The following is a 12,801-nucleotide window of genomic DNA, read 5'->3' as shown; positions in this document are numbered from 1 at the left end:
AATCTACATGGAAAAGTCGAAATGTCTGGGCATGTTTTTCCAGGATGGATGAAATTCCAAATTGGAGAGCAGAGCAGTGGATAGTGATGTGCCTCTAGTGGTCCTTAAAATTTGGGCTGCCTCAGTGAGGAGAGAGGAGAGAAAAGTGACTTTAAAAAATTGTAAAGAATAGTAGTTTTCTGGGGATGAGATAAAAATAGATCACTCATATTCATCCATTACCTGCCTCATGTTTGAAAGTGAAAGTGTTAAGCTTTGTTAACAGTTTTTGAATTTACTTCAGTGAATACAGAGTCAGACAAAGGCACCCAAACATGATAGTGTCCAGATATGTTGGAACCAGTACTATACTCTAGACATTTGGACTTTGTTGGTTGAGAAGCAATGAGGATTTTAGTATGAATGACAGCAAGTTGGAGAAGGGTGTTCTCTGCATTGGTCTATGATGAATTCCATTGGAGTTTGGTGGGGCGAAATATGTATGTGTGCATATATAACTATAATTACATATTTTCTTAAGTTTTCGCCGGTACTTATATGTATGGTATTCAGCTTTGTTTGGGTATTTTCCCACGTACTTATAGTTGTGCTTTTAAACTTGTAGCAACGTTTCGGCAGAATCTCATCTGCCATCATCAGGCTTCTGTATTGTGTTCGTCTGTGAGTCAGACTTTCACAGCCGTTTCAGTTTTAAATTTGGGGCTAGCCTACTGCTGTGCCAGAATGAAAGTCTGACTCACAGACGAACACAATACAGAAGCCTGATGATGGCAGATGAGATTCTGCCGAAACGTTGCTACATCTTTAAAAGCACAACTATAATGACGTGGGAAAATACCCAAACAAAGCTGAATACCATAGATAATTATATATATGTATATGCTTTTTTTAGATGCCAGGAAAAAGATTTGCTTACAATGAATATCTGTCAGGTATGTTTGACCCAGTGGATGAAGACAGCATATTAAAAGAGCGTATTCAACAATCAAAGAAATTGTGGTTGTATCCTGGAGGGTTTTCATATCCTGGATTTAAGAGCACCGCAGACTGCAACAAACATCCCCGTAGGCCTGATGAGGCACGAGTGATTGAACTAAGAGAGGTAATTATAAATTTTAGATTCCTATCAACTTGTCATATTTATGTTCTACTAGGAAAGGGCGTTGGTACTTACCTGACACGCCCGTTCTCTTTGAGCTGTGAAGAGTATCCAGTAGTGGGAGATGCTTCAGTCTCTGCATGTCTAGGCTGGGCTTAATTTGTGGAACGCTCTTCCTCCTCCACGGGACTCCACCCCAGCGTTCCCCAGTTTTGGTGAAGACGAGAGAAATAAACACCCTCGTCCTCAATGCCCTAACAATTCTTTGGCCGAAACAGGACCCCACCAGACGGAAAAAGGGTGGGGCTGGATGCTCTTCACAGCTCAAAGAGAACAGGCATGTCAGGTAAGTACCAACGCCCTTTCTCCCATGAGCTGTTCAGAGCATCCAGTAGTGGGACATACCAAAGCTTGGCCTGTTCTATGGGAGGGACTCCGTCTGGCCTGGAATCTCCTCCTGGTCCCCATGGACCCGTTGCAGAACTCTTCTGCCAAATGAGGCCTCAGCGGATGCAAACACATCTATTTTATAATGCCTAATGAATGGCGATGGAGAGGCCCAGGATGCGGCTCGACAAATTTCAGTTATTGGTGCCTGTGTGGCCCACGCTGCTGGTGTTGCGGCGCTCCTTGTTGAATGAGCGGTTATGCCCCTGGGCACCTGCAAGGATTGAGTCTGATACGTTTTCGCTATCGCGGCCCGTAGCCAATGGCCTATTGTAGAAGGTGAGACCTTGCATCCCTGAGTGTTGGGCTGAAACGACACAAATAAGGCTTCCGTTTTTCTGAAAGCCGCTGTGCAGTTGATATATATTGGCAATGCTTGCCTCACATCAAGCCTATGCCATTGTAGTTCCAACCCTTGGGATGGTCTGGGACAAAAATTAGGAAGTATCAGCTCTTGTGCCCTATGAAAAACCGAGTTAATTTTGGGTATAAACGTAGGATCAGGACAAAGGACCACCAGGTCAGAATGGAAAACACAAAGATCTTGTCTGATAGACAAAGCTGCAATCTCCGAAATACGACGAGCAGAAGTGATCACTACAAGGAAAACTACTTTATACGTCAGAAATTGGAGACTTGACGATTTCAAGAGTTCGAAAGGGCCCTTAGTGAGTGCGACGAGGACCTTGTTAAGGTCCCAGGTGGGATAACGGTGTACCACTGGAGGGCATAAATTTGTGGCTCCTCGAAGGAAACTCCATATGCGTGGATGATGGGAAAAAGATAGTAGACCTTCACAAGTGAGAACTGACGCCAAGGCCGCCACCTGTCTTTTCAACGTATTAGGTGATAATCCCTTGTCAAGTCCCTCTTGCAAGAACTCTAGGATTTGAGCCACAGATTGAGAGATGGGATCAATTCGAGACTCAGTACACCATTTGCAGAAACTGGACCATGTGGCATTGTAAATGCGAGTTGTTGAGGGGCATCTGGCGGCTTGGATAGTGGCAATAACTCTGTTGGAAAACTTTTCGTTCTTCAGACAACTCCGCTCAATCTCCAGACAGTCAGGTGCAACCATTGAGGGTCTGGATGTTGAAGGGGTCCCTGGGTTAGCGAGACCCTGGCTGGCGGAATTCTCCATGGTGCTGATACAGATAGACTGTGGAGGTCTGCAAACCAAGGCCGTCTGGGCCGGTAAGGAGCTACTAGAAGTAGTTCCGCCTTCTCGTCTAGCAGTTTCTGGATGACATTGGGAACCAGTGGAAGTGGCGGGAATGCATACGGAAGTCCTGGGGGCCAACGACAGTGGAGTGAATTGAAGTTCTCCACTCCTCTCGGGAGCTGAGTGTTGAGGGAGGAAGCAAACAGGTCCACCACCGGCTTTCCAAATGTCCTGACCACCTCTTGAAACAGAGTTGGATGGAGGCGCCACTCCGATTGATCGATCGTGGCCCTGCTCAGCCAATCTGCCTGTGTATTCGACAGATCCAAAATGTGCTTTGTTCTGATGGAAAGTAGGTTGCTCTCCGCTTAATGACACAAGCGCTCCACTTCTCGCATGAGATGTTTTGACTGTGTGCCCCCCTGTTTGTTTATGCGAGCTTTGGCTGTTACGTTGTTGGTCAATATTAGTATGTGCTGATTGCGTACCAGTGGAAGGAAGCTGCGGAGAGCCAGGTGTACTGCTCGAAGCTCCAGCCAGTTTATATTGCATGACTGTTCTATAACGGAACAGCGGCCTTGGGTTGTGAGCGATTGAATGTGCGCTCCCCATCCAAACAGGCTGGCATCAGTGGTGATGGTAAGTCTGTGTGGCTCTTTGAAGAGGCAGCCTCTGTTGATGATTGGTCTGGTCCACCAGAGGAGAGAGATGAGGACCTTTGATGGTACCTTGACCTTGTATTTGGAGTTGCTTTGGCCGGAGCGCTGGTATGGGAGCAGGAACCACTGGAGGGATCTAGTATGGAGCCGGGCCCAAGGGATGATAGAGATACATGAGATCATCTTGCCTAACAAGTTCCGCTAGGGACACCCTCTTAAGACCCCTGATCTCCTTGACTAATTGCTGAATGCTATTTAGTCTATCTGGTGACAGGTAAACTTTGCCTTCCACCATATCTATGACTGCCCCCAGATGGGTTAACCGAGTCGATGGTGTTAAATGACTCTTTTTCTAATTTATTGAGAACCCGTGTTGTTGTAGGGATTGTAATGTGTTCTGAGTATCTTTGACTGCTTTATGAGCGGAAGATGACAAAATCAAGATGTCATCAAGATAACACTGGAGTCATATGGGGATATCACAGAGATGAGCAGCTAGTGCTGCGAGAACCTTCGTGAAGGTCCTGGGGGCAGAAGCTAGTCCGAAAGGAAGGGCCACATATTCAAAATGGTGGTTATTATAACAGAATATCAGAAATTTATAGTGGGAAGGCTGAATAGCAATATGTAGGTACGCCTCCATCAGGTCTATGGACGTGAGGACGTCATCCTTTCTGATGCCAAGTAAGATAGATTACAGGGTGTGCATTTTAAACTTGTGATATACTAAGAAACGGTTGAGATGTTTCAGATCCAATATTGCTCTCCACTCCCCCGAACTTTTGGGAACAACAGAAAGATGTGAATAGAAACCTTGCCCTCGTTGGTTGGTGGTTACTGGCTGGATGGCTCGTATGTCCAGTAGGTGTTGGATAGCTGTTTCCATGAGATTACGTTTAACCGGGTCTCTGGAGAAAAGGCATGACATGAAAAAATCTGGGGGAGTGGATTGAAACTCCAGCACAAGGCCAAATCTAATCGTGTCTCTGACCCAGGAATCAGAGGTTGAGGAGTCCCATTGGTCCGCGAATAATTTAAGGCGTCTGCCAATGGGGGTCAGGTCCAGGGATCTTGGATGCTGAAAGGACCTGTTTCCTGCTCCCCGAAAGGATCTCTTGCATTGACCACCCCTTCTGCTCCTATCGCCAAAGTCGGACCTGTCTGGCTGCTGCCCTGGTCTGAATGAGGGAGGTCTCTGGTATCTGGGTGAACAGGATCCCTGATAAAAGGGCCGTAAGGATCCCCTCCGAAAGGACTGAGGGTTTCTAGAATCTGACTTCAGAAAAAGGGAAGGAAGAATTTTCTTTTTGTTTCGGGTTTCAATTAGTAACGGATCAAGGGAAGGGCCAAACAGTCTGTCTCCCACAATTGGGGATGAAGCCAGCTTGAAATCCGCTTGCCAATGTTTTAACCATAGTAAGTGTCGCACTGTGACATGTGAAGTAATGGCCCTGGCTGAAAACTTAACTGCACGATAAGTTGCGTCAGCTGAGAATTCAGCAGCTGCTATAAGTTTAGCAATATCTTGGTGCACTCTAAGGTTGGAATTAGGGACATGTTCCCGTAAGAGGCGGAGCCATCTGAGAGAAGAACGGGTGAAGAAGGAGGCAGCTGTGGCTGCTCTGATGGCCCACGTGTCAGACTGATGGGCTCTGGTAGGGCTAGCTCAGCCTGTTTTTTCTTCGGCTTTAATGTCTCCACCACATCACTGGGAATGGAGGAGGACGCTAATCCCATTATAGGTTCATCTACCTCGGGAGTATTCAATAATTTTGAGAAATCGGGCCAAATTGAAATATTTCCTGTCATATCCAGTGGGGGCTGGGTACACCACTGCAGAGGCCCACTGTTTCTGTACCAGGTCCAAAAACATGGGAGGAACTGGGATCACCTCTACTTCGACTACTGGTTGGTTGAAAATTAGATCTTCTGGTCCCTCTTTTCGAAGGAGTTGGAGTGATAGAAGGGGTCGACTTGTTTAGGTGTGCAATATTTTTTGCCTTAAACAAGAGAGATCTGAAAAGTTGTGGGCGGAATAAGCCTGTAAAAACAGGTTGTTCTGGAATAAAGCCCTCATCCTCAGACTTTCCCTTTTCTAAGGGGTCTGCTTCTGACAGGAGCTCGCTGTCATGTATTGATCCTGATTCAATCTCTTCCATTTGATCAATTTGATCCACTTCTTCCTCCTCCTCCTCCTCAATTGACCCTTGGAGGGGCACTTCCTCTTGTAAATGTACCTGGGTATAGTGCTTCTCCGACCTGGTCAACGACCTCAGCGATTGGGAATCATAATCAGCGATCACAGGATGTTCCCTGGTCATAACTGCATGTTAAAAATCTGCTGTGATTCCCTGGTGGATTGCCAGTTCCATCCAGGCCTTCATCCTCTCTGGAACTTCCTCTGGAAGAATGTCGTCCTGATGAAGACCGGCAGCCGTTGGAGTGAATGTAGCTTCGGGAGCCTTTCGCATGGTTGATGTCCCAGGTACTTGGGCCTGTTGGCCTTGGGGAGCCAAGCTGTGCCTGGATGAGAGGGAGAGATCTAGGGGAGGAGGAGGGTGGGAAGAGGTAGACAGACCTGGACTGGAAGAGGGAAAGTCCTGTGAGAGCTTGTGCGCCTCCCGTGTGCACTTACCTATCTGTTTTTGTAAAGCTTTATGGCGCCTGATGGCATCCCTTTCTGAAGTTTTAGAATTCCCTTTAGCCTGCTTAGGTTTGTGCTGAGATTTGGCTTTGACCTTCAAGGATGAGGTCTTGAGAGCTGCTACCGTTTGCCATTTTGATTGAAGTTGGAATTGCAGTATGCTTATTATACGATGCAATACTGTGAAGGCGGTTGGCACGCCCAGGGGCCTGATCTGAGGACAGACTGGTTGCCCTGATGATGTTTTTATTGCCCCCTTTTCTCTCTTTTTTTTTTTGAATAATATCTATCTATAATGAGTTGTATCTCAGTAATAATATTTTATTGATATTAAAATATTATACCAAAGAAAAAATTATTATTATTATCATTGTTGTTGTTGTATTATATAACCACTAATATATATATATGGCAATATGTATATGAATATTAATTAAGTGGCATGATGTTAAATGCTGAGAAACCAAACAGCCAAATTGAGAATGCCTTAAAGGCCCAGGTTGATAAGGGTAGAAGCCTTCAACAGCTTCCCTCCACAGGCAGACACAGGCCTAGGTGCTTGCTGTTGTGCCACTGGGTTGATTGGGCTGCGAGGGTTAAGCCAACAGTTTAACTGTATGGATAGCCTTGAATGTAGAAAAAAACCAAGACGAGGGTATAATGGTCCCCAGTGTTCCTGAAGGGAACCTCTGCTCGGGACAGTTACCTCACACAGCACGAAATGGAATACAGGCATGCGGCCACGAGGTCTTGTAAGAAAAAATGGCCTCTGGCCATTAATCTTTTGGCGCGCTCCCCAGCAGCAAACTCCAGCCGTGTGAAGGAATAGCCTCCGATGGCTTTTCCTGTAAGGCTAAATGGCGGGGAAGGGTGGAAGGCACTAAGCGTTTGAATCCTCCACCCCAAGTGGCGTTCAGAGGGGGAAGGAAAGTGATATGATTCTGTTGTGAGCGAAGAGCTCACGCCGCTCTTCGGGTAAAAGAAACTGCGGCAATCTGTCGGAATGGCAGGGTAGAATGGGTAGAAAGATCGGTTGTGGGGAGGGAGCACAGAGCAGCGCCGAAGCCTCCTGCTGCTTTGGGGTGCGAATTGGCGCTTCCCTGTAATGCAAATGATCTCTGTAATGTGAGCCAACGTCGAGAGATTGCAATGCGATTAGAAGGCTAAAGGATTCTAAAGACAAGCTGATTAACTTTCAAACCTGCTAGCAAGGAAAGAATTTTTCCTGTTTCGGCCAAGGAAGAATCCTCACAAGCACTGCCTATCTCACACGAGGCTGAGCCAAAACTGGAGAACGCTGGGGAGGAGTCCTGTGGAGGAGGAGGAGCGTTCCACAAATTAAGCCCAGCCTAGACATGCAGAGACTGAAGCACCTTCCACTACTGGATGCTTTGAACAGCTCATGGGAAAGCAGCATGCTTCATTGCTACACTGTGAGGAAAATTCAAGAATTGATATTTGTTCCAGGCCAGATTAATTGCAGTCTAAATGTAGACTTGAAACTCACTCCAATGTTACTGGTAGATCTTTTTATTGTGAGGTTAAAAGGCATATTTCTGCAGAGAAGCTGATCAACAGCAGGTGCTTATCAGGTTATGCTTGATTTGGACTGATATTATCCCTAAATGTAATGTAGCATTTTAACATTTAGAGCCCAATGGACATTTACTAAGTCTCTCTTTGTTTGGATAAATTTGGGTCAGTCACTCCCTCTTAGCCCCCTAGGGAGGAGGCAAGGAAAAACAACTTTTGAAAACACACACACACGGCCAAGGAAAAATAGTTAATAATTTTAAGCTGCTTCAAATCACCAATCAGGCTCTTCTGAACTTGAAAGGCATTCAAGATGCTTGGTGTCACTGACACACTTTGCAGGTATAAGACAATAGTAATGAATAGGCAATAAGCACATTTTATGGGATAAATAGGGAAATTTTATATTGCTGTACATCATGTACATGTACACGGTGGTTCAGTGGCTAAGACGCTGAGCTTGTTGATCAGAAAGGTTGGCAGTTCGGTGGTTCGAATCCCTAGTACAGTGTAACAGAGTGAGCTCCCGCTAACGTAACCCAGCTTCTGCCAACCTAGCAGTTTGAAAGCATGTAAAAATGCAAGTAGAAAAATAGGGATCACTTTGGTGGGAAGGTAACAGCGTTCTGTGTGCCTTCAGCATTTATTCGTGCTGGCCACATGACCACAGAGATGTCTTCGGACAGCGCTGGCTCTTCGGCTTTGTAATGGAGATGAGCTCTGCCCCCTAGAGCCGGAAACGACTAGCACGTATGTGTGAGGGAACCTTTACCTTTTTACACATTTTGGGACATTTATGGGACTTTTAATTCAAAAGCCAGCAGGAGTTGGAAGGAGTATTAGAGTATGTTTGCCCCCTTAAGTTATTTGTAGAAATAATAAAGATATAAATAAAATAGATACATTTATTATGTTTCCTTACTTCATTTAGAAATGGCAGGAGAACTTTTTCAATGCTAACTTTATGAAGCCAGTTCTGGATCGGGATAGATGGAGATGGGACAAACGGGATGCTGATTTTGAGCTTTACCGAAAGCCTGTATTTCAAAACCCAGCTCCTGACACTCATAGAGAAGGTAGGCACTCGATTCCATTCCAGGGCGGTTCTAGATATTTAAATAGTTATATCTGTCTACAAATCCAAATCAGGTATAGGTAGTCCTTGATCTACGGCCTCAATTGAACCCAACATTTCTGTTGTTAAGTGAAACAGTTGTTAAATGAGTTTTGCCCCATCTCTCAACCTTTCTTGCCACAGTTGTTAAGTGAATCACTGCAATTGATAAATTAATAACCTGGTTTCCCCATTGACTTTGCTTGCCCAAAGGGTCATAAGTCACTTTTTTCAGTAGCATTGTAACTTTGAATGGTTACTAAGTGAACTATTGCAAGTCGAACTCTACCTGTATATGATTACAGAGAGTACTTACTGGTCAGTTTTGACTGAAGTTAATTATATTAATCTGAGTTTAGTGAACAGCCAACATTGAACATCACCAAAGAAACTTATTTAGGCCTAGATAAGTTGGAAAAGGTAGCTTTTGCTTAGTATTTTGTCCTTGACTTACTATAGTTTATTTAGTGACTGTTTGAAGTTGTAATGACACTGAAAAATGTGACTTATGGCTGCTTTTCACAGTTACAACCTTTCCAGCATCTTCATGAACATGTGATTAAAATTAAGATATTTGGCAACTGGTTCATATTTATGACCGTTACTATGGTCCCCTTTTGCGACCTTCTGACAAGCAAAGTCAATGGGGAAGCCAGATTCATTTAACAATTTCACCTAATTAAAAGTTAAAGTTTTCCTCCTCTCCCAAACAATTAGTCACATGGTCCAGTCAAGGTTTTGTCCAATTGCCTGGTAAATTCACTCCTCTCTCCGACCACCTGTGGGAATGTCCTTGGTTCCCAGGAGAAAGTATTTTATTTTGGCTACAAACCCCAAATATCTCTATTTCCCCCTTTCCCTCAGCTCCAGTGTGGCAACACTGAAGTCTCAAAATGGCCTCAGTCAGGTCAGCTTCAGGGTTGACAATAGATGATAACAGATGGCGATAAGAGAGAGATGATAGTTGATGGATGGATATAGATATAGATGGCTGGCTGGAGACAGATAGACAGACAGACAGATATAGATTGATATAGACAAAGATCAGAATGAATAGATAATGTTTCCCTAAGAGTCTTACGTTGGGGTAAAGGGATCTACAATGTTTTATACAATTTCTTATATTAGGGTTTCTTATCTAATTTAAGGAGATTATGGTTTGTTCATTAAAATATGAGAAGCAGAATATGAGGCTAAATGTGGAAATACTTACATTTAATGTATTATGTTGCCCTGTTGCTACTATTTTCTAGATTTTTATAGTATCCCACATTTATTCTAGATCTAATTCCAGAATTAAATCAGAAATTCTATTAAAATTAAATTGGAATTGAATGAAGTAACAGAATTGTTATTCAGATGTAAGTAATCTGATTGATATGCTTCTTAAAATGTCTTTCCTGTGTCCTTGTTCAACTGGCGCATCTGAACAAAAGAGCCTACGATACAAGCGTATTTTAATACTGCACTGAAAGTTCACCGGTGCTGCCCAGCAACAGAGCTTATATCTAGTGGACCCAAAGCCAGCTGTCAAATTGCTCGCCTTCAGGGTCTCTTGAAGGATAAACCAGTCAAGTTATCTCTGAAGATGCAGGTAAAGATCCTGGTTTTTGTATAGTTTTAAAATTTTAATTGCATAATTTTAATATTTTGAGCCATGGTTGTGTAGTGATTAGAGTGCAGCACTGCAGGCTACATCTGCTTACTGCCAGCTGACTGCAGTTTGGCAGTTCAAATCTCACCAGGCTTAAGGTTGACTCGACCTTCCATCCTTCTGAGGTGGGTAAAATGAGGACCTAAGTTGTTGGGGGCAATATGCTGACTCTGTAAACTGCTTAGAGGGCTGTGAAGCACTGTAAAGTGATATATAAGTCTAGTGCTATTGCTATTTTAAATAACTTTTCTATTTATCTTTTTATAATGTGTAACCTGCCAGAGTTGTCTTAAGAGGAGAGATACGCAGTATAAAAAAGTTAATAAATAAAATCTGTTACTGAAAATTGCAAACCTTTTATAAGCATCTGTTTCTACTCTATTTGTGTCTCATATTGGATAATATGCTGCATATGGATTTCACGTGTTTGACAAAACATTTTGTATCTTAGTACCAGTGAGGATGCTCAAAATTTTAATTCAAAATATTTTTATCATCATTGCCTGCTGAAATAATCCAAAGATGTTACTGATATATATTATATAGCTACAATCTTCTAACATATTTTTTTGCTAAAGCTCTTAAGGAAAAAGTAAATTAAATGGCATTCTTATCAATCCCAATCTTTCTCATTTTAGTCTTTTCCAGTTCTGGGAGTTTTAAATAATAACATGGGAGAGAGAAGTCCCTGTAAAGGATTTGTTCCTGGTGGAGACATGCACCGAAGCTTGATATCAAACCACAATATTCCGTGCTACGACAGGGCACACGATTCATTTAAAGCTCTGAAAGGAGCAGATTTCAGGTGTGTCACCCGACAGATCAGTAAATCAGTTAAAAAACAACGAATGTGTATGATCTTGAATAGAGTTACAAATAGAAAGGATTTAGTCAAGGGATCACTACAACAAAAGAGAAGAAATTTAAACCTTGTTCCTCTGTAACCCATTTAGAATCTAAGGCAAGATGTGCTGGTCTAATGTCCACGTAATCTATTCAGATCAGGCTCCCAAGGCCAGGCTTCCTTGGTGACCATGAATCTTGAATATTCCAGATCCTGCAGTGATGAAGCAGGCTTTTCTTTATTCTTTTTCTGTTGAAACACATATGCACATCCTATACACCACTTTTATTCTAAATCATGATATATGGGGTTTCTCAGTCATCCAGGTCATGGTTGTCCCCAAAGTGCTGTTTCAAGAGACAACTGGACTTTCTGGTTTTCTGGTTTCTTCTTCAGCTCTGATTGAATCGTGGGGAGTGGAAGGATTTATACTCCTTGCAGTAGCTGGTCATTTGATTCTTTTAGAGAGTCTGTTAAGGCTACCTGGAGGCTTATCTGTGTTCCACACCGATTTGCACTACTCAGATGACCCTGAAGACAGATAAACCTCCAAGTGGCCTCAGTGACTCTCTAAAAGAATGCAAATGACCAGCTGTCTGAAAGGAGTAAAAATCCTTCCATTCCCCACCATCCAGTTAGAGCTGAAGAAGCTTCTTGGATGAGAAGTGAAATGTATTCAAAGAAAAAACAAGAAGATCCAGTTGCCTCTTCAAAAAGCAACTTTGGGACTAAATCATTGTATTTGTGATTGGAAAAATAAGAGTTTTCTTCAGGGACTTTTTGCTGAAAATGAAAAAGAAAACTTGTGATTTATGGATTTGATGATTAGAAAGGGAAGAATATGGAAAAGAAACCATTATGTAACCTTAAGAGGATAAAATATAAATGCATTTATGACTGATGTAAAGAAGAATGGAAGCCACATGGTATATATTCTTTGTTCTTTTTCTCCCTTTTATTTCTTCCTTATTTACTTACCACTTTTCTTCACTTTTATTTTTATTTTTTTAAAAAAATTACATTAAAAATTCTTTAATAAAATTATTTTAAAAAATGAGAAAGCTTTGATTGATGTAAAGATCTCTTTTTTTGGAGATAATTTACGCCATCGTGTCTCAAGCCAGCACTTCATTTAATTTTGCTCCATCCAAACTTGAACATTTAGCATCTTAATCTCTTTGACATATGTTTCTTCTAGTCTAACCATTGGGTGTGCTTTTTGTCCTAGACTAATTTGTCAGAATCATTCATATCATTACAAGAGGTATTCCCCACAGAATTCGTGCTTAAAGGAACATGTCTCAGCAAAGGATGAAACAGAGAATGCAGGTAATGTCGGAATAATTGTAGGTAGTATACATGCAAAAGAATTGGCCAAAGGTGCTGTACCCTAGAAACGAACTGGTAATATTTTATTTACAGGTAGTCCTTGACTTATGATGGTAATTGGGACAGGAATTTCTGTCAGTCAGTGATGCACCCATTAAATGGCAACATCATGTGACCATAGCAATAGCAATAGAAATCTAGACAGTCCCTATTGCATTGGTGGGCTGTGCCTCATTAAATGTTAAACCTCATTTGATCATAACTTGTGAGTTCCTGTTGGTTTCAACAAGCAAAGTCAATGACGAAGCCAGCA

The 12,801-nt window shown here is 42.7% G+C and overlaps 1 protein-coding gene across 1 annotated transcript in view; it reads left to right on the top strand.

Annotated features, from left to right (window-relative positions):
• The window catches only part of CFAP92 (cilia and flagella associated protein 92 (putative)), a 62,173-nt gene that overhangs the window by 45,962 nt on the left and 3,410 nt on the right, over positions 1-12,801 (top strand). The window contains exons 16-20 of the mRNA XM_087923912.1: positions 893-1,102; positions 8,479-8,623; positions 10,098-10,255; positions 10,954-11,120; positions 12,388-12,488. Coding sequence (XP_087780038.1) covers positions 893-1,102; positions 8,479-8,623; positions 10,098-10,255; positions 10,954-11,120; positions 12,388-12,488 — 781 coding nt within the window. The remainder of the gene's footprint in view (positions 1-892; positions 1,103-8,478; positions 8,624-10,097; positions 10,256-10,953; positions 11,121-12,387; positions 12,489-12,801) is intronic.

This window comes from Pseudonaja textilis, chromosome 2 (genome assembly GCF_049901715.1).
Source record: "Pseudonaja textilis isolate UNSWEBS1 chromosome 2, rPseTex1.2, whole genome shotgun sequence".
NCBI classification, from domain to species: domain Eukaryota; kingdom Metazoa; phylum Chordata; class Lepidosauria; order Squamata; family Elapidae; genus Pseudonaja; species Pseudonaja textilis.
Note: the sequence above shows the minus strand (reverse complement) of the source record. Positions and strands in the feature narration are given on the sequence as shown.